At 33.5% G+C, this 22,054-nt stretch overlaps 2 protein-coding genes across 4 annotated transcripts; both read left to right on the top strand.

Annotated features, from left to right (window-relative positions):
• Positions 1–3,744: 3,744 nt before the first annotated feature.
• On the top strand, positions 3,745–13,156 carry LOC120145147 (2-dehydro-3-deoxyphosphooctonate aldolase 1). Of its 2 annotated transcripts, XM_039159039.1 has the most exons (15): positions 3,745–3,804; positions 3,969–4,039; positions 4,132–4,229; positions 4,332–4,428; positions 4,737–4,802; positions 5,295–5,354; positions 5,463–5,537; positions 5,671–5,755; positions 7,396–7,454; positions 7,977–8,021; positions 8,867–8,965; positions 9,185–9,232; positions 9,360–9,407; positions 11,853–11,943; positions 13,047–13,156. In XM_039159039.1, the coding sequence occupies exons 2-14, from the start codon at positions 4,004–4,006 to the stop codon at positions 11,907–11,909; spliced, it is 873 nt and encodes a 290-aa protein (XP_039014970.1). In that variant the 5' UTR covers positions 3,745–3,804; positions 3,969–4,003; the 3' UTR covers positions 11,910–11,943; positions 13,047–13,156. The 2 variants fall into 2 exon arrangements, with proteins under 2 accessions (XP_039014970.1, XP_039014969.1); XM_039159038.1 differs by lacking the exon at positions 13,047–13,156 and having other exon boundaries at positions 11,853–11,988.
• A 1,100-nt stretch (positions 13,157–14,256) lies between these two features.
• On the top strand, positions 14,257–21,704 carry LOC120145297 (putative cyclin-B3-1). Of its 2 annotated transcripts, XM_039159174.1 has the most exons (23): positions 14,257–14,326; positions 14,474–14,507; positions 14,605–14,656; positions 14,759–14,816; positions 14,916–14,964; positions 15,064–15,157; positions 15,234–15,263; positions 15,741–15,798; positions 16,676–16,733; positions 16,815–16,902; positions 17,044–17,073; positions 17,170–17,194; positions 17,357–17,387; positions 17,499–17,592; positions 18,470–18,524; positions 18,698–18,985; positions 19,065–19,187; positions 19,828–19,917; positions 20,015–20,176; positions 20,277–20,336; positions 20,751–20,849; positions 21,102–21,280; positions 21,360–21,704. In XM_039159174.1, the coding sequence occupies exons 1-23, from the start codon at positions 14,306–14,308 to the stop codon at positions 21,490–21,492; spliced, it is 1,911 nt and encodes a 636-aa protein (XP_039015105.1). In that variant the 5' UTR covers positions 14,257–14,305; the 3' UTR covers positions 21,493–21,704. The 2 variants fall into 2 exon arrangements, with proteins under 2 accessions (XP_039015105.1, XP_039015106.1); XM_039159175.1 differs by lacking the exon at positions 15,234–15,263.
• The last annotated feature ends 350 nt before the right edge of the window (positions 21,705–22,054 follow it).

The raw sequence follows: 22,054 nt of genomic DNA, 5'->3' as shown, positions 1-22,054 counted from the left end.
TAAATTAAAATTTTAACTAAATTCAGAGACCAAAGTGAAATTTTGATTAAATTTATATCCAAATTCAGAAAGTACAAAAAATAGAGGACTTATGTCATAATTGTACCATTTTTCCTTTTTAGGGAATATATAATCCAAATATGAAAAATTTCCTCTTTTGGAAACTTCATACTCTCTCTCTCTTCAACCTTTCCTCTTTTAATAGAAAATCTTTAATCGACGTTTCGTCGCCGATCGTTATTCCGTTTTTGATATTTTTCACACTATCGTATTCCTTGCATCGTCTCGAGTCTACCGATGTCCATCTTGTCTCTGTTGCCGCCAGTGCATGAGGGGTGAGGAAAATCAAGTTCCTGACATTATCGAATCGAGCTCTTCGTCGTTCATCGTTATGAACTAAGGCTGGTAAGTACCTTAAAATGGTTGAAAATAAGTTTTAGATTTTTTTTGCAATTTTTTTGAACCCCGAAGGTCCTGCACGCGCCCCCACATGTAGTTGCTGCGCGTGGGGAAGTCCCACTGCCTTGTGAGTTTCTAGAAATGGGTCGACCCACCCGATCTGCCTGCCCGACTTGACCTGCTTGTCCGACCTGAACCGAACCGGTCAGCCATTGTCCATTGACCGCCGGTTGACCGTTGTCCATTGTCCGATCGTTGACCGGCTGTTGACCGTTAACTGATGTTACTTTTTTTTAAAACCTCCATCTTAACGTTTTTCGACGTACTGAGACTAATTTTACGATCCGTTTTGCCAAATTTTGACCTGAAAGCTCTGAATCGAGCATGTTAATTTGAAATGCTTAGTATTTTTAGCATTCTTGCATATTTATTTGAGATTTGGTAATGAAATTGATTCGAGAAAATATTTTTAGGAAAATGCTCGTGTTTCACCCAATCGAGGGTCGGTTAGATCCGGTGCTTCTCGTCTGTCAGATCCGCTCAATTTGCGTTCTTCGGGAGTTACTCGTAGGTTTCTGTAAATTGTTTAAATATATATTATTATTATTATTCATACTATGATTTTGATATAGATTTTCTGATTCATATAATCTAACATTGTCGCTGATCGTGATCTACAGACTCAGTAGTTGGCTTTCCTATCAAACTACTTAGACCGATACATATGTATTTCCTGATGGTGTTACATTACTGTTTTAAACCATTCATCTGAACTGTTTTAGTTTTATGATGATATTGAATATTTTTACGAGACGATACCTGATTTTTCTGAATATTGTTTATCTGATATCTAATTTACCGTATATTTCTGAAATGATCTCTGGTTACTATATTTCTATATCTGATTTTTAATTATGAAATATTTTCATGTTTTACTAGATTAAACTACCGTTTTCACTTGAATACATACATATTTTTTTTACTGTCATTGGGGTATTATTGGAGGAAGTATTTTAGGCTTAGTCTATGACCTGTAAGACATTACTGCATGCTCTTCTGCTTTGTGCACAAGGTAAGTCTTACCGCAGAACCTTATGTTATAAATATAAGGCCCTTATCGGGTGTACAAGTGGGTGTATGGTTCTGGGGAATCTATACATTCTGGTGACTAGATGAGAGTAGTGGTCATATTTTTAAAACATGTTTGATAAACTGATTTTAAATGAATTATTTTATTTGTATGTTTTTATACAACGTAATGAGCACACTTGATTTTTTTAGCTCATTATGTAAATTTTAACCTTTTCAGATAGTAAAAGACAGTAGGCTAGCAAACTTGGCATCAGGAGGACCGACCGCTCCTATTTTTGTACTACTGTATATCTCTATATGGCTTTTTGTTATACTTTGGTGCCACATGTTTTTGTTACCCTCTCGATATATATATTACATATATTTTGTTATGTATATATTTTATACGGTTTTCTAATATATATATATATATATATTCTGAAAATTTGTTAGGACTATTTTCATATTATATTGTTATATGAATTTTAACATTATTTTAAATATGAAAAGAATTTCTGAATACGATATGTAACCGTCTAAATTTGAACATGACTTCTAAGCCGGATATAGGAGGTTACACTTCAAATCAAAGCAATATAAAGGAAGAGAGGAACCAGAGTACGAGACTACTATCGGTGTTTCCAATCACCGAAAAATGCCACCAAACAACGCGATTAATGGCGGTGACAGTAGACGGCGTCAGTAGACGGCGTCTAATGTTTTAACTTTTAAGAAGGTGATGGTGAAATGAATTAAGTTATGGCTTTCAATATTAGGATAAAATTGACATAATGTTTGGACTTTCAAAGTTAAATACTGATTTTAACAATTATTTTGATCCTGATTTTGAGAATTAGAATCAAACTGAATAAAGGTTTAATACAATTTAAATTATACTTAAAATTAATTTTTTGATGTTTAAAAAAATTCGTTAAAAATAAATGATTAATATTTTTCTGTAACTTTTTTAGGTGTCTACTTTAAAAATAATCATAAATAATCATTAGGTGACAAGTTTTACATTCAGATTATTTTAAAAAATATATTTTTAAATATAATTTAGACACTTATTTTTGTACTAAGCTTACAAATATTGCAGGTTAAAAATTCTAGGATCATGACCAATTGGTTAATATGTACGATTGAATATTATATTTGTTATTATACCATTTTTATAAAAATATGTAGATTACATTAGTCACAAAAGGTATCATTTAGAAGAGCATCTAAAATATATTCATGACAACTGTAAATAAAATGTAACGGTGAACGATTAGTGATAGTCTGATGAACAAAAGTGAACCTGAAAAATCTAGAGAGTATCTAAAGCAAACAAATAAAAAATCAGTCTCTCTTTACCTACAATCTCATTCTATCATCATGAGAATAACCAGGGGAGGACAAATAACCGGTCGTCAAAAAGAAGTCGTGGTCCATATAAAAGAAAGTACGATCAAGAAATGACATCATGAGAAAAGCGAGATCGAAAATTGAGTATTTATTAGAATATCTAGTCTACGCAATAGACTCATGACGAACAAAAAAATCAATGCATCAATAAAATAGACAACCAAAAATATTCGTAAAAACAAAAATTAGAAGAAGACCAATAAAAGAAACATGTACAAGAGTCAGTATGCATCGATAGTCATGATACTCATGACGAGCGATTTTGTAACTCCTGCGTGGTATTTGGTGTTTGGTAACAGCAGTAGAGTATTATTAGCCATTTTTGAGAGTAACAGTGAACGTTTGATTAAGGCGAGTGAAGTAAAAAAATTCGAATTATTTAATTTGATGAGACATATTTTATAATTTAAAATTTATTTGAATTTTTTTAATTCGTGTTGAGCCGCTTGAGTTTTTTTTTAAATTTAATTGTAAATATTTATAACATTATGATATTATTTAGTTTTAATTTATAAGATTTTTTTGCATATATATTTCATCATTTTTTTATACAAGATTGAGGGACTCGACTCAAATTTAAAAATCAATGCACTAATTGCTCAAAATTTGAGTTATTCGAGTTCTATTTTATAATCCGACTCAATTTTTTTTGAATTGAATCGATTTTATGAAATTACGAGTCGATTCAAATTTTAGCACACATGAAAAAAAATGAAAAACGGAGGGACTGGTTTGTAACTTCTTATAATTTGATGACCAAAAATAGAGTTATCATAGTTGGATGAACTTTTTTTGTTTTGTTTTGAAAAGTTCACCATTATTATCCGCAGAGAACAGTATTCCTTATTCTTAGTTTGTGACTTGCCGTCCATTTCAGTAGTTTTGATTCACCTGAGAGCTTATTTTCTTTCTGTTCTTTTTTTTCCTGGTAATTCTCTTCCTCACCATGATTTAATGCTCGGCCTTTTCTGAAATAATTATCATAGTTTCCCTAATTTTGCAATATAGTAGATGTCTTATTGTTCTCTTTCTCAGCTTATTATTAATTCGGTTCTCTTTCTCAGCTTATTATCAATTTTTGTATAACACTCGGGACTGATAACTGCAGTTGCTGAACTTAAGGATGGATTCCTCGGCATCGCTGTTAAACAAGCTCAAGGTGAAGGTTCCCGTTTTATATACACATTTTCTTTTATAATCTGAGCTAGTTGTTTCTATTCAATAATTACATGAATACATGTTGAATCTCAGGCTGCTGAGCCATTTTTCTTGTTTGCGGGTCCCAATGTGATTGAATCTGAAGATCACATTCTAAGGATGGCTGGCCACATCAAGACTATCACTACCAAGCATGAATTTCCATTCTTTTCTTTCCCCTTTATTTTTGTTTTTTGAATCTTTGTGAAAGAATGCTTGAGATTGAAGATCTGCGGGTTTTGTAATTTTTGTAGACTTGGGTTACCTTTGGTTTTCAAATCAAGCTTTGATAAAGCTAATCGAACATCCTCCAAATCATTTCGGGGTCCGGGAATGGCTGAAGGCTTGAAGGTTCAAACTTCTGTTTCTTTGCTTTCTTACTAAAACATGGCTGCTTTCTTACTAAAACATGGCTGCTTTCGTTACATTGAATGATTGATGGTAGCTTTCTTTGTATTTTTTCTGTGACTCTATGCACTGTTGCTACATCCATCTATGATATGCATTGTTTTTGTTTTTATTTGCACATAGGATGTATTTATGCATATGGTAGAGTTTGTATTTTCCTGCTATTCTGTGTTACTGAGTCTAAAATTTGTGTAACTTTATATTATATACATTTACTTATGTTAAAATCTCTATTTCTTGTTGGGTTACAGATCCTTGAGAAAGTTAAAGTAGCATACGACATTCCCATTGTAACTGATGTCCATGAAACTATTCAGGTATGGGGAAACCTTGGAGGTCATTCTATCTATATGCAAACTTTATCATTTATTTTCAATCTATGTTCATGTCTTCATTTTGGATGCATGGAAAGTGTGATTTCTTTGGATTATAATTTCAAAATATACTCTGTTTCGGAAATCATATATACTTCTGCCGGTGTACCAATTATATTACCATGCATTGTGGCCAATGTACTATCCTACTCTGTTAATAGGAAAATATAATTTCAGACTTATCTGACAACAATATGAATCATATATTGTGTAAAGTAATTGTTTGACGAAATCAAAATTTCCATATCGAATTCCATTACTAACAACACTTTTTAATGTTTTTGGCAAATGCTTTTTCATGTTGTTAGTCTAGGCATGAACAAAATATGTCACGTCAAATTGGAAGTAAGCATATCATGCACCTGCACTTATTTATTGCATTCCTTCCATTTGATATATTGCTTGCCTAACTATCAAATATCTGCTTCCTTTTAGTGTGAAGAAGTTGGAAAAGTTGCTGATGTGATTCAGATTCCTGCATTTCTATGTCGTCAGGTTAAGCTGATATTTATTGTTAACAGAACCCTTCCATGTTTAAGGGAAAAAAGTTATTGTTTACATTGGTCTTTGGTTGAAAATATTTCGTTAATGCTTGTTTAACAGACGGATCTTCTAGTTGCAGCAGCCAAGACTGGAAGAATTATCAATATAAAGAAAGGCCAGTTCTGTGCTCCTACTGTGAGTGTTCTGCTTTTCATATTTTCACAAATTTCAAAACTCGTGTTTTGAGTACAAATTCTCAAGTTTAAGTAAATTATACTCTTTTTTGTAATCATACATGGATGTTAGTTGTAATTATGCGTAGTTGTAGGTTATGGTAAATTCTGCTGAGAAGATTAGATTGGCCGGGAATCCGAATGTGATGGTTTGTGAAAGAGGCACCATGTTTGGCTATAGTAAGTTTTTCTGACTTTCTGGCAACAATGAAAGAAATCATGTTGGATCAATATTTGGGTTCTTTAGAAAGATATTTTGGTTCATAACTTCGTATATAGATCTATTGGGTGATTTTATGTTGTGTATGCGCTCATGAAGTAAACAGTAATATGATAATAGTACATGATGTTAGTGGATGTTGGTTTTCAGAGACATTCTTCAAGAACTTATTTAGGAAACAATAGTTCACAAATCCTTTGATCTATTGAATGATGTTTCACCATTCAAACTAAAACTAACTGGTCATAGGTGGTGTCCAACTTGAATATAGAACCACAACAGACTCTAGGCTAAATTTTGTATACCCTTATGTATCTCCTCATATTTAGGCTGATAAACAATTGATATGAATGGGCCTATAAACTAGACGTGCAAAAAAGGTCATATGATAACTAAACTAAAGTGATTTCTAAAATTATATGTTATTTAGATGCAGTGGTGTCCAATCTTAAGTTTTTTTTTTAAATTAATAACTAAACTATTTTAAAATAACTAAACTAGATGTGAAAAAAGGCCATATGATAACTAAACTAAAGTAATTTCTAAAGTTTTATGTATCTCCAACTTCAATAACTTCTTGTTTACGAAAAATTTATAACTTTTATTATATTTTATATAGTGGTGTCCAATTTAATTTTTTTTAATTTCGTAAACAAGAAGTTATTTCTTTCAAAATATAATTTTGAAATAACCTTGCTTTTTATATGTTCCTAACAAACTAAAGCAATGAAATACTTTAATTTCATATTTCAATATTTTTTCTTCTTTTCAAGTTTTTTTTTTAAAACAGTTATACTTTCATAACAAGTAAACCTAAAATTTTCATATTTAAAAATAATATTGTCTTTTTAAAAATACAATTAAAATATCAAAATTTGAAAATTAAATCTTATGTTAATTTCTAGATAAAGCAGGTGTTGCTACGTGGTAATACATGACAGGTCAAAGGCCATATGATAACTAACATTTGATGGTGTTAAAGCTGGGTACCATAATGATGAACAAATAACAGTATAGACACAATATTGAACCTTTTAAAAGTAGTATACATTGTGTAGGCCTTCTCTAGAATTGTTTTGATTAGGTTTGAATTTATTCCGGTAGTCAGTCCATCCGTTTGTGCTTTGTAATTATTAATTCTAATCATAGTTATACAGATGTATTGATTGTATTTGTAACTTGAAAAAGAATGTAGAAGTACCACATTGATTCAGGGCCATTTATGACATTAACCTTTAATATTATAAAGCAACATGATTTGGGGAACATTATGGGAAAGATGAAATCTCCCCTGCCTTGTCTACAGCATGTTAAGTTTTGGAACTTCTAATGTATTGGTGCTCATGGATTTATATTTCTTCAACAATAAAATGCTCATCCATTTTTCAATATTAGTGCTTAAAATATTTATTTAGTTTTTCTTTTTTCCTTCCTTTCTGTTCTAATATCATTAATCAACCTTCTTTCAGTGTATCAAAATTCTACTGTAATTAAAGCATAACGTCACCTTTACTTAATATTCAAATCGAACTTTTTTTATGCACTGTTATTCTTGTATACCCTTTCTGATTGATCTTACTGCATGTATTTTGCTTTACAGATGATTTGATTGTTGATCCACGTAATTTGGAGTGGATGAGGGAAGCGAATTGTCCTGTCGTAAGCATATAGTTTCTGTTATGCAATTCTTGTTTCTTTTCCTCCCTGAAAATATATAAATCATGCATTCAGATTTCCAGAGGCAGGCCAGGTTAACTATGGTCTATGATACTTGCTTCAGCTTTTTTTTTTTTGATAAGATTTGAAGGTCTCTTTAAAAACCTCCTTCTTGATTAATGGAGCTTGTAAAGAAGCTTCTTAATCATCGGAAGGAGGAAAAGAGTGCCTTATAATTTCATTGAAGAAAATAAGAATTACAACATAGGAAGTGACATGCTGCCATACAGGGAAAAAATATTTGCTAAATATACCAGATAACTTTGATACATACACACATATATTTCATATGCATTTATTTGCAGCATGTCACTTCCTATGTTTGTATTGAAGATATCTTGCAAATGTGAAGTAGTTATCTGCAGCATGACTTATTCTTCCTTTGTATAACTTGGCAATATTTTGTTCGTTTTTCTTGGTGTTAACTGTTGGAATTCGTAATCTGATTCATGTATTTCACTCCAGGTTGCAGATATCACACATTCATTGCAACAGCCAGCTGGAAGAAAGGTTGGGATAATTTTGCATGTCTTTTTGTTTCCAAAACTAGAATGCACTAGAGTGCTCTGTTGGTGTGGCTACGGATAATGCTACTTGTTAACTTATGTTAACTTATATTTTGATGTTGTGTATGTTCTTTAATCAGGTTTTTTCAAGAAATTCGACATAATGTGTTACTGATTTTGAATTGGGGTAGTTGACTATTATTATTTTTCTTGTTAGCTTTTACTGTAAGGATAATCATCACGGGATAGGGTAAGGAAGATGCAATTTTAACCAAAATGGTATTTGATATTAAATCTTCTTGTTTTATACTCATTTAATCTTTATTTTCTGGTGGGGGTTGGTCATAGTTGGAACCACTCACTTTTGACTGTTGATACACCTAGAGCTGTCAAGGTCTACCATATTTCATAGGATCAATTAATTTTACTTTGAAATGGATAATATTGACGATAAGCTTCCTCACCTGCCATTTCCTTTATGGTTATTATTCTTTTGCCCTTTTACTTGACCAAAAGGAAGGTCAGTCTCAAACCCGCTTAATTGTGAGTGGAGAAAGCTCCAAAAATTACATTAAAGCTTCGTATATATTTTGCATTTTTTGTTGCAATTCTGTAATTTGATAGTGTGTGGCCAAAGCACCGAGAAGAAATATTTTTATTAGGCTGAGGATTGATATTCAATGGTAACTTTTCTCTGTCTTGGGTTCTGTTAAATTTGTTTGCTTGCTATAGTTGTTCTTTATGATATAGGTTTCTTGATCCTCATTTGTCTCCCTTTTAGTTTATCATTTCATATGGACTCTTGAGTTTCATTTTTTACCATGGTTACATTTTTGCTTTCTTGTATAGTTGGATGGAGGAGGAGTAGCCAGTGGAGGCCTCCGTGAACTCATACCATGCATTGCAAGGACTGCAGTTGCTGTTGGAGTGGATGGAATTTTCATGGAGGTATGTTTTCCTTGGCTGCCTTGCGGAAAGCTGTAATATAAAGTAATCGAAAGGTTAAAGCTGGAGTTTTGGGTTGTCTTTTACTCAAATTACAATGCACAGGCATTGCCTTTTACTTTGATGTTTGAAATATCATGTGTGCAAAAAAACACCTTTGCATTTAGTTTCATGGAGATTGATTTTTGTTTTGGCATCTACAAGTTTCTCTTTGATCTATAGGTGCATGATAATCCTTTGAATGCACCGGTTGATGGTCCAACTCAATGGGTGAGTTAAATTTATAATTTTCACTGGCTCAAATACTAGAAGAAGGTGTCCAGGGAAGTTATATTATCAGACCTTATTATCAAACTGAAATCTTATTAGAATATGTTTTGCTTGTTATGTGAGATAGCCACTGCGCCATTTGGAGGAACTGCTAGAAGAGCTAATAGCAATAGCTGTAAGTTCTCTTCCTATCATTAATGTGAATGGTTATGTCATAGTGTTCCCAACATTTGCATAGTAAATTTTTCTCTTGAGCAATTTGATTTTTCTCTTCTTCATTCGAGTAAAAGGAAAAAAAACGACCTGTTTAAAATAGGCTGTGTTACAACATAATAGTCCTACTAGGTTACTTCTTATCTGAACTATTATCTTAATAAATATCTATCTTATCTCCTTAGTATATAAACCTAATCATAAAATACAAATTTAATACAAAGTAAAATACACTTCTAATTTTGCTTGCAATTCTACACTCAGCCTCAAGCTAGAGAGTATATATTATATATATCCCATCTTCGACATGAATCCATCAAAGTTAGTTCTTGGAAGAGCTTTGATGAGAATATCATCAGTAGGAACATAACTTATCTTTACAGTCCCATTGTTGACTTCCCCATAATTGCAGTAGATAAAAATAATAGCAACAATGATCCGATGGCTAAATAACTGAATAAGTATTGAACTAGGCTAGAACAACCCAAATTGGGCAGCCAAATAATACTAAACCAGTACCCAAACTGAGACTAAACCGGAAACATGAACTGATGACAGAGGCGTGGTTGAACTCAGAAGGCGACATAGGTAGAAGAAAACAACACCGGAATACCATCCTATGTGCTCTCACGTGTTGGTGCATGAAGGAGTGGTGAGAACTTGTGGCGGCACATATGGTTCACACGCTGGGAATCTGACGACCGAATTCTGCAGTCTGGCTGATTGGCGCTCAGCGGACCTCCCAGTGAAGGTGGTGTCGTTCAATGAGCCTCCAGAAACCGCCCTTTTGAAGGAGTGGTGAGAACTTGTGGCGGCGCATATGGCTCATGCATGTGTTTAAAAAAGCGCCGCTTAAGCGCGATTAAAGCGCTAAGCGACTCGAGCGAGGCCCCTGGCGCTTCAGCATAGCAAAAGCACTACGAATTCATTAAGCGGTAGTAATCGGCGCTTTTGCAGCGCTTTTAGCAAAGCGCTAATCGGCGCTTAATCACGAGTTTAGAAGATACGATTCTAGGCTTTAGCATATACAATTTTTGGGCTTGTTTAGGGTTTAGCGGGCTATTTGATTATCAGGCTTAGATCGGCTTTTAGTTTAGGCTTAGATCGTGCCTTGGAGCGCCGAGCTAAAAGTAAGGAGACCGATCCCATTCTTTTGCAAGATATTGATGAGAGCAATGAGTGGTTGATGGGAAGAATGGAAGATGATGATGAGGCGGTGTTTGTTGGTGAGGATTTGACATGGAGTGATGTTGTTAACGCTTCCGGTGCATATGAGCCTAGTTATCTAACTAGAGCATCAAAAGTAGTGAATGATGGAGCCGGACCATCGAGAAATGATAAAGGAAAATCTCCTGCTCATAATCCTATCTCTAGTAGACTATCTCGTAGATGCTTAGTTGATGAAGATGAGATGGAAGAAGATATTGGAGTGTCTAGTGATGAAGGAGATGGTGTTGTTCGAGTTGATGACGATGACGATTTAGAGGATATTTAGTTATAAGGAATTGAGGGTTTAGAAAAATACTTTTGTTCATCTCACTTTAGACTACTTTTGGTGTAGACCATCTTTTGAGATTAATATGCTCGTATAGTCGTATGGTTAATGGTATATAAGTATTTAAGTGTTTATAACTTATAAGTAAATTGATAATTATATTTTGGTGTTTAAGTATTTATAAGTTTTGAATATATGCATTGACACTTTGATATTTAAGTATTTATAAGATAATTTATAAATATTCTGTATTTTTTTGTGAATTTCGGCCTTTCTGGCGCTTCGTGTGCATAAAGCGAGCGCTTTCGCTTAGCGCTTCGGCGTCTAGGACCCTAGGCGCTTTAGGGCGTTTTGCGCTTTTTAAAACCAAGCCTCATGCGCTGGGAATCTGACAACCGGATTTTGCAGTCCGGCTGATTGGCGCACAGCGGACCTCCCAGTGGTGGAGGTGTCGATCAATGAGCCTCCAGAAACCGCCCTTTTGAAGGAGTGGCGAGAACTTGTGATGGCACATATGGCTCACGCACTGGGAATCTGATGACCGGATTCTGCGGTCTGGCTGATTGGCGCACAGCTGACCTCCCAGTGGTGGTGGTGTCGATCCCTTTTGAATTTTGGCAGTACCCCTCACCCCAAACAGCCCAGGAAAAAAAATTGACGAACAAGGAAAAAGATTCCTAAAATTTAATTTAGGCTCTGATGTCATCTAAAATATTAAGAAGAGATAACTTTCATGTATTTTATTCACCAAATTTATGGGTATTTATACAAATATAAAGGTACTATAATATGTAAAGTAATATCCTACATTAACCACGTAATATCATACATTAAATTTCGTCTATAAATTGGTAACAATGAAATAAAGTATAAATGGTGATATTTATCATTTCTTCAATTGATGTTTTCCAGAGGGTAAGCAAAGGGAAGCAACGCTTCAACATTGATCTCACACCATATTCGGATTAGCAAGTTTTCAAGAGTTGTCCAACTGGGTAAGCAGGTAATTATTTTTCCATTCATAGCATTATTAGTGTTGTTTTATAATGTCATTTTGCTAAAATCAAAGAAGAAGACTCGACCTATATTCCACTTTAGTACTCAAGTACTTGACATCCCATTTTGATACGAGTAATCGTGCATTATAATTTTCATTCAATCGCTAACTTAATAATCACAATTAAATAGAAATGAAGAGGAATAAACACTGTTCTTCCTTGCTCTCTATCTTATATTAGGCATGTAAGGAGCTTCTTATTTTGCACAACTCCATGCATTTCTTTTTAGACAAAAAGAAGTTAAAAGCAATAGAAACCGGGTATGCTCGGTGTTTACTGTGCACACAAAGAGAAGGGAAGAAGGCCTGAAAGGAGATCAGAAGTACAATCTCTTATTTTAACCAATACCAGAAGGCTCCTTCTCTCATTTTTGTTTTCTATTTTGGTTTTTCCTTGTTCTTGAGTCTGTCTCTTTCCTGCTTCACTTCACTTGGCATGGCCAATCTATGGACTATGGCACTCGCTAGGGGTGAGCATTCAATCGAGTCAAGTACAAACATTTTGAGTTATTCTAGTTTTAGTCTTATTTTATAACTCAACTTTATTTGATTTTTTTGTGTCGAGTCGTTTCAAGTTGTTCGAGTTTCTATTTAAATTTAATTGTAAATATTTATAGTGTTATGGTAATGATTCTACTTTAAGCGGTTTTCTATAACCATTACAATATTCATATATATTTCTTCATATTTTTTTTTATATGTGATATACATATATCATGCAGAGAATTGAGGGGGGTTAACTCAAACCTAAAATTAATCCACTAATTACTAAAAGTTTAAGCTGTTTTGTTCACCCGTAGAAGCTTTCATCATTTTTCTTTTGCTCTTATCTGTTCAATCTCTTATGACCTTGCTCCCACAGCCAAAAACACTCGAATTTGGGAAAGTGAAATCATTTTCTTCTTTTATTCTTTGGTTCACTTCACTTTTACACACATTACTAATGTGAGATTCCTAAGAATGCTAGTTATATTAGGGTTGTTGCTGCTATTCTCTAATTATGCACTGCTCATGTTCGAAGTTTCGGTCTCTTCGTCTCGGATTTTCAGGTGATTTGTGTCACTTCAAGCAGTGTTTAACTAGAATCTGGATTGATGCTGAGAATATGGCATTGTTATTAGGCTGTAAGTGTGATAACTAGGCTAAATTAGCCCCAATTGCATGGAGCATTCAATGGTCAGACTTCCATACTCTATTCACCTGTGAGCTGTTACTGCAAGTTTTCTTCTGTTGTTTGTATGGACTTAAATACCCTCTAGTATTATTTATTTTCTAGAAGATTATGATTAGTAAGTAAATCTTGTTTTGCAAAGTTTTTTCCCTTAAAATTTTGGAGATTATGATTAGTAAGTAAATCTTGTATGGACTTAAAGTTTGGGTACATGCCACAAATTAATTGCCGCAAGCCTTAGAAATAAATCAATTAAAAATAAGGTAAATCATGCATTCAACCGTTCAATTTTTACTCTATTTCTATTTCGATCACTCAATCTTTTAAGTTTTCAATTTTATCATTCAATTTTAAATATTATATTTTTGTCGCTGGATCGTTAAGTGTTTAACACTGATAAGTTTTTGGTCAAGTTGATGTGAAATGCCCTCCTCTCCCTTTGATACACTGGTACTATTGGGTGTTTTCTTTCAATTCGAACGGTAGAGAGGTCAAGGAGGAGGAGGAAATAATACATTTTGATTCAATGATAATCTTGCGATTAAGATTGCAGATCAGACTAAGATAAAATCAAAGTTTTGTTTTGAGTTTTATCGATTTCAAGAAAAACCAAGCTAAACAGATAGAGAGAGGAGAAAGGGGAATATATTGGTATCTATTAAGTCATAAAAGATAGATAACGACAATCAATACCAATGAAGAAGAATGTCGACCATGATAAACAAAAAATGATAAGATATTAGATTAATTTATAAATAAAAGCACTCAAAACACAATATTTTGGCATTGTTGTTGCATAACTAACAATTGGTTTACAATTTTGTTTCCTGAAAATTGAGGGATAAAATAAAAATTCAAGTGACTAAAATATAAACAAAACCAAATTACCCTTAAAAATAGAAATAAAGCCCAAAAAGGGAAAATATCACTTGAGCATGAGCCCGGCCTGCTCGATCACGCACTACAGAAATAATCTTGGCATTTGAAACAAATTTGAAAAGCAAAATTGGAAAGAAGAGAGGCGGGCTATTCAACATAAGCTAACGGTTCACTTTTCTCTCTCAAAACTCGTCTCTTAAATCACTCTCAAGTTCATGCTAGTATCTCTCTTAAAGCAATCAAGAAACATCCATCTAGATGACATCTCTCAAGCTCAAGGTATTTCTTTTTTTTTTTTTAATCTTCTTTTTCTTAATCAACAATGCTAACTAGCAATGCTTAATCAAATTTCTCCCCTTTCTCGATTTCTTTTCCAAAAACTGAGTTAGGGTTTCTTTTTTCATCACCGTATTCTCTCATTTTCAGGAAAACCTTGGAGATCAACGTAGCTTCGGTCGAGGTAACCCTTTTTGTTGTTATTTTTTCCTATTCGGTAATTTTATTTTATTTTATTTCATTTTGAAACCTTTGTTTTCTGTTCTTATTTGTGTACAAAGGGTTCAAAATTTATACCCAGAATGAAAAGACCAAAAATGAAGCATCTGCCATGTAAGTTTTGTTTTTGCTTAATTACGACATTATCTGATTGTTTTCTTTTTAAATAAAGAATAGTTTCATTGTTCTGTTTTTTTTCTCTTAATTATTTTCCAGGACGAAATCAATTGCGGGTAGCAAAGAAGCCGTTCTAACTGCTGCAAAGGATTCAAAGGTTTTTACCACTTTTATTGTTTCTCTTACTAAAGCTTGCGATTCTTAGAGCGATTGCTTTTGTTTATTTTCATGTTTAACTTCCAAATGTAATTTGAAGGGGTCTTTGAAGAATATGACCAAGATCAAAGGCAAACGCGATAGTTCTGGTAAGCTTCATTTGCATCTGCAACAAATTTGTCATAATTATTATCAAGATAGAGCCTTGGGAACTTTGTTTACAGTTCTTTGAATGTCCATTTTTTCAGAAAATAAAGTTGTTCAAAGAAAAGCGCTGTCAGATCTTAGCAATCTTACTTCTTTCGTTTCTTCCACGAAAGTTTATGATGGCTCGAAATCAACGTGAGTGACTTTTTGTATAATTCTTTTGAATTGTTAGCTCTTTCTGCAATTGACTTAACTAGTTTTTGTAAAGCAGGAAGAATCAGAGAAGTGCCTTGATGGAGCGGTATGAAACCTGATTGTTGTTTTTGTTCCGAATTTGGGTGTGGTTCAGATGTATTCCAAGATTTCAGGACACAATAGACCTTCATCCATTTAGTCCATTGATTTGGGATTTTTAATGAATAAATTTATGGAAATTTGTTTCACTGTCTGTCCCTTTTTAAATGGTCTAGGCATATGTTGCAACTTTTATCAACTAGTATACCTTTTGGCTGCAGTGTGTTTTGTGTGTGATTTTGTTTCCCTCTATGAAGGGTTTAATTAGTTTCATTTTAATGGCACAGATTTGCTTCCCCTTCCCTACATTCTGATGTCTGCATTGTTATTGAATGAGGAAAAAGTTCCATTTATCCAAAATGAATATGATCCGAATTTGTAAAATTCAATTGAAGAGGATATAAATGTATATGGATATTTGTATGTTAATTTGTTTACTGTTTATTAGACTATACTTAACATATGTGAAGTAATTTATTTGCAGGGTTTCAGTGGCTTCGGTTGCTAAAACTGTTAATGTCTCATCCAGGAGATCATTCAAGGTACGAAGGCTAATTTAAAAGTTTAAATCTCCTTTTACTTTTCCCCTTACCCCTACAGCCCCTCAAACATATATGAAGTCATTTAAGTGTTAAAACTAATAACTAAATTCTGGGTAAACCAGCTCTGGATCTATTGTAATTGCTAGTCTTAATGGCATGTGAACTGTTGATATCATAATTATCACCCCAAGCCAGGGAAGTAGGTTACTAAATCACTCAAAGGGTAGAAGAGATCTCTGATTGCAATGAACAATAAATCATGAGAAAATTGTTGACAAGAAAGTATAACAAATGAAAACTGATATGATGTAACATTTATCTTTGTTCTTGGGTTTAATAAGATATTGGATGAAGTTTAACTTTCAAACTGCTAAATTTAATTAAGTTATTCAATTGTTTTGGTTCGCATTTATGGCATCTTACTTCCACTTGATAATCCAGACCATATTCACAAGGTAGAAGAGATCACTGATTGTAATGAACAATCAATCATGAAAAATTGTTAATGGAAAAGTATAACCAATGAAAAGTGATATGATGTAACATTTATCTTTATTGTTGTGTTCAGATATTGTTCTTGAATGTGGTTTAGGACTTTCAAACTGCTAAATCTAATTAAGTTATTTGAGTGTTTTATTTCATATTTATGGCATCTTAATTCTACTTGATAATCCAAACCAAATTAATGAAAGAAAATTTATGTGGTAGTTTAGACAAATTCATTTGATTTTCCTCTACAAGCACGAGACAACATTTTGAAGTATTACTAGTTTTTCACTAATCCTGCATTTTAGTTCTCTTGATGTCATCACCTTTTGTTTGCCTTAATTTGGAGTTACAAAGGAATTGATCTATTTCAGAATATCTTTTAAAATAGGGAAAAGAGGGAGACCATCTAAATCGAGGTGCTATTGGTGTTCATACTTCAAAGACAGGTAGCCTTCTATTATTTATAAAGTTATGGTAACTTTCACTGGTAAAACAACATATAAGCAAGTTTCGTTTTTTGAGAACAGGAAATACTAGAGATCTGAAGACTTCCTTGAGTGTCCAAAGTGTTACAACCCAGAATTCACAACGTAAATCTATTGTTACTAGCAGCAGGTACACTGTTAAATAGAGTTTCAAATTCTGTTTGGAGTGCAGGAGGCAACCTGCTAGTATGACTGCTGTTTCAAAATTATCTGATCAAAATTTTCTCACTTCGATTGTTAATATTGCATTATGTTTTCTTTAATTCTTCAGGACAACCAGGAATCCACTTCCACCCACAAGGTTTGTGACTTTAAACAATGTTGAAATAATTGATTAAAACAATGTTTGTAGTATCTCTCACTGATGCATGATCTATTTTCTATTTTCATCTTGAAGGAAGTCTTTACCGGTTTTGAAGAAGGTGAACCCAGTCCTTTCAAGTGATGCAACTTTGAACATTTTTATTTGACTTTCTAAAAAAAGAACAGAAAAAAAGATTACTAATACTCCTTTTTCTCATTATGTTATCTTGGTAGTTTTCTTTTATCTTTTTTTTCCCATTAAATTTCCCTTTTCCATGTAGGGAAAAGCTACAGAAGCTAGCAAGACTACGAGTAAGATGCATGATCCATTTTTCCTTATACTCCAAAAGTGCATGGCCCAGAGTTGCATTCACTAAGATGGTGTTTTTGTCCTGTCTGTTCCCCACATTTTTTGGGCTTCAGGTAAGGCTAAAGTTTGTGAGTCTGCTTCAAATCAAGCAAGCAATGCAAGGAGCCATCTTTCAAGGAATAGAGAGAGTGATAGGTTTGTGATAACGTAAGCATAAGTTTCTGATTTCGTTTTGGTTCTTACCGTGCTTAACACTGGAATAACTTCTATGTCAGAATAAGAAACATAACGAAGTCCTCATTCTCAAGAAAAAGAGTTTAATGAGATAAATTATTTTTTGTTAAACCTGGTGGTCTAACAAATCTTAGGTCTAACTGGTTTGACCAACTACCTTTTTTTTCTAAACATTTTTTAAAGTCTCAGTTAGGGATAGAAGTGAAGTGCTTCTAGAGTCGCCTACTTTAAACTATAAATTTCTGACCAAAATTTTGAAGTCTTAAAACTTCATATAATACACATTTGCAATTTATTGAAAAATACTTTGTTGTGTTGTAGCCTGTTTGTGTTAATTTTAATGGTGATTGTGCTTGATGCTGCAGAGTATCAACGGGCTGTTAGGATCTGTCCATTCAATTGTCGTTGTTGTATCTCCTCTATCATTTTTTTTTTCTATCTGTGGTCTGTCTTTTATGAAGCGAGTAAACTAATTCTAGGGGTCTTAATATTTTCTTAGAATTTATCAGGGATGCCCACTTTTATGTCAATATTTTCCCTTTCTACATACTCATACTTTAAACTGGAAATTAACTGTTTTATTTTACCGGGCACCACGAGGGAACTATGAATCAGATTTCTTTGGGAAAAGTAGTATTACTCTAATTCATTAATGTCATGACCGATGAATTATCTTGTCTCGAATATTTTCATATGAAACAAAAATTGATAATCTGCTTGAAGGCTTACTGGCAGATATTATAGATCCATATTTAGGTTTTGCCTGATTTATGTAACACGTTCTTTCTACTAGTAAAATATTTTTATTGCGAACAAGTACTCTGATGATTAGTTTGAATTTTGGAATTAGGGCTACTAAAAGTCGATCAAATTCTGCTGCTCATAACTTGCCAAGATCTTTCAAGGTATATGACATACTATATCTGTCTTCAATCCTTCAATTTAGTTTGCTCCATATTTTAATAATGAGTTATATTTTCTGAGTTTGCTTTATGCTTATGTGACAACCAAAGTTGTATTTGAGTGTTTTTTTTACCCAATTTTACTTATATATGTTTTTATGTCATTCATTCCTCAGCCATTTGTTAAGACTGCACTCAGGCCTTCTAATGCTCAAAGAGCATCAAAACCAAAGTGTTCTTCAGGTTTGGAAAAAGCAGTGTCTGTTGCTGCAATCACATCCAAGAAAGACATAGGATGTCCTCTTCTAGAAAATAATGTAGCAACAATTTCTGGCGAAGCTAGCCAAAAGGATCTTACTTCTAATGGCAATAGTGATGCTAGCATCAACATGCCTGATGTCCTTTCTAGGAAGAAAGCCAAGCGTAGGAGATCTTATACATCCATACTCATGGCAGGATCACAGGTTTGGCCCCACTACAATCTACTATAATGTCTCAGCTTTTTCCTTGAGAAGTTGAATGATTATTGGAAATATTTTGCAGCTATTGGAGGGTAACAGTGGTGTCAAAGAAGAAGAAAAACTACCTGGCATTGATAATGATGACAATCCGTTGGAAGTTGCTCCATATGTTGATGAAATTTATCAGTACTATTGGATAAGTGAGGTATTTGTTCTTTAGGCTCTTCTTTCTAGAAACGTTTGTAGCATACTATGGCCTGTGTACAAGGCTTAATTTAGTGTGATTATGATCCTTCTTGAACACAGAGAAGCCAGACCACGAGGCTTCATTTAATGATAAGTCGTAATGGAGATTGACTGATAACATGAAACCATCTTAAAAGGGACTACCTTAGTAGATTAAATAGTAACATGTGGAAATAATACAAGTATTTTTTCTCAACTAGTTGGTTCCTGATCAAAATGGAAGTTAAAAGAGTTCAAATTATGAGAAGTTTTAAGGATAATATTTTGTTGTATGTACGTGCTTTTGAAAAAAACAGAGATATATTCTTCATCAGAAACAGAACGTCTATATTCAATTGAATGAAAAAAAGAAGAGATGATTTTTAGTTGTAATTTCCTGCATACTACAGAAATTACTGTTGATCCATTTCTCATGTTATAGTTTTGTTTCGGTCCCGAAAGTTGACCTTTTTTCTGTATGCGCCTGTGTGCATCGAACTCCGATGTAAATAAAAAGTTTACTATCTCAGTGGTCAATTGTTTGCCCATGTTTTGGCAACATTGTCTGGTAACTAGTCAGGTAATTTTGCTTATACTGAAGTGAACTTATAAAAATGCAGAAAATGAATCCATCTCTGGAAAATTACATGTCAACGCAAACTGATATTACTCCCCGTACGAGAGGCATATTGATCAACTGGCTGATCGAGGTATAATTTTTACCACATGGTTCTAATTCACCTTTTTGTTCATTATGCTGTACCTGGCTAATTTTAGTTGCTCTGTACTTCATTACTCTCATAACAGGTGCACCTCAAATTTGATTTAATGCAAGAAACACTTTATCTCATGGTCAATTTGTTGGATCAATATCTCTCAGAGGTCCAAATAAAAAAGAATGAGATGCAGCTGGTTGGTCTTACTACCCTTTTGCTGGCATCGAAATATGAGGATTTTTGGCATCCTAGGGTAAATATTTGAACTGTCGAATTTGCATGGTATCTTGTATTTCTATTTCAATTTTCTAAACTTGCAAAACCATTGCTCATTTAATTGTAATCCTTCACAGGTGAAAGATTTAATCAGTATATCTGCTGAGGCTTACACTAGTGAACAAATGCTCAATATGGTATGCCTTTTCTTCTGATGGAATGCAGTTTGAACTTCTGAGAAAATCTGGTGTAAGGAGGAAACTTGGTGTAGGACAAGTAACTCTTCACATATTCTGAAACCTCATAAATATAAAATAATCTAAAAGAACTTAGATAATTGTAAAGATTGTCAAACTTGTAAAATATAAAATAGACTTGTGGATAATCTCCTAACTAGCGTACCTTTGTTCTGCATCACTCAGTGTTTGAATTTGGAGTCTATTTGCTTTGTGTATTTTTTATTTTAACCTTAAGCTGGAATATTCACTTTGGACCAATAGCAATAGTTACTTCTGGCAGATGTATTGTTATGCAAGCATCTTTCTTGATATGCGACCTTGTATAGGTGTTTGCCCTTATTGCTCTTAACAATACAAAATTTGAATTTTCAGGAGAAGTTAGTCCTTAAAACCTTGAAGTTTCGCCTAAATGTGCCTACTCCCTATGTCTTCATGTTGAGGTTTATCAAGGCTGCTCAATCAGACACCAAGGTATGTGGTAGCTGTTCAAATATCACTAATGAATCGACTATTTCAAACGACCTGGATTTCTAGGTTAAATTATTGAGAAGAAAAGTAGGGTGCATCTACTTGTATTGAGATCAGTGATTTGATATTTTGGGATTGGTTCATTAGATTTCTATTTGGATAATAATTATTTACTGATTTAAATTGGATAGACATAGTGTTATTTGTTCAAAAATTTGGTAAACATTTGTTATTTGTGATGGGTATTGGTTTCAGTTGGAGCATCTAGCCTTCTACCTCATAGATCTGTGCTTGGTTGAATATGAAGCTTTGAAGTTCAAGCCCTCTTTGCTATGTGCATCAGCTATCTATGTTGCTCGGTGTACCTTGCAAATGTCTCCATCTTGGACCCCGTTGCTTTGCCGACACACACGCTATGATGTCTCAGAAATCAGGCAAATCTCTTTCAAAATCTTCTTGCTATTGTTATTGTTGTTGTTTGTGTATCTTTATTTATTGCCTGATTGTGAGCAGGGACTGCGCGGAAATGATTTTAAGATTCCAACGAGCCGCCAATTCGGGGCAATTGAGGGTCACGTTCGAAAAGTACACGAGTAAGGACCTCAGTGGAGTTGCGGCGATCGCGCCCTTGGATAGACTTCCTTGAACTTTATGATCTTGATGATGATTTCAGAATGTTAATAAATATAACTGTAATGTCACATGTAACAGAGGAAATGGCGTGGAAGTTTTCATGTTGACTAGAGTTGTGGTGTTGTAGGTATATGCATTTTGATTGTATTGAGGTTTTGTTGAGTTTTAAGAGTGAGATTGATGACAGACAATGATGTTATGATGATATACGTTCATACTTAATCTCATGATTTTTCATTGTTTTACGTTTTTTTTATTAAATTGTAGTGTTAGTGTAGTTTACAATTAATGAAATTTGTTTGGTATATAAAATTTTGTTATGTAGAATGGTAGGTATCAACATAAAAAACTAAGGGTAAAGTACATAAATGGTCCCTTGATCATAGGATGTTATTTTGTTGAGTCCCTGATTATACGGTGTTTTGTTCACTCTTTCGACAATTAAAAGTTACAGAATGACCACTCTTCTCTATTCGTTAAAAATTGACGATTGTGTAAACTTGATGTTAATCTATTGGTTGTGATAAGATAAAATATGATTCTAGAATCTCAAATGACTATAGAACTCAAACGGT

Source organism: Hibiscus syriacus, unplaced genomic scaffold (assembly GCF_006381635.1).
Source record: "Hibiscus syriacus cultivar Baekdansim isolate YM2019G1 unplaced genomic scaffold, ASM638163v2 tig00110893_pilon, whole genome shotgun sequence".
Lineage (NCBI taxonomy): Eukaryota > Viridiplantae > Streptophyta > Magnoliopsida > Malvales > Malvaceae > Hibiscus > Hibiscus syriacus.
This window is presented reverse-complemented; position numbering and strand designations above follow the sequence as displayed.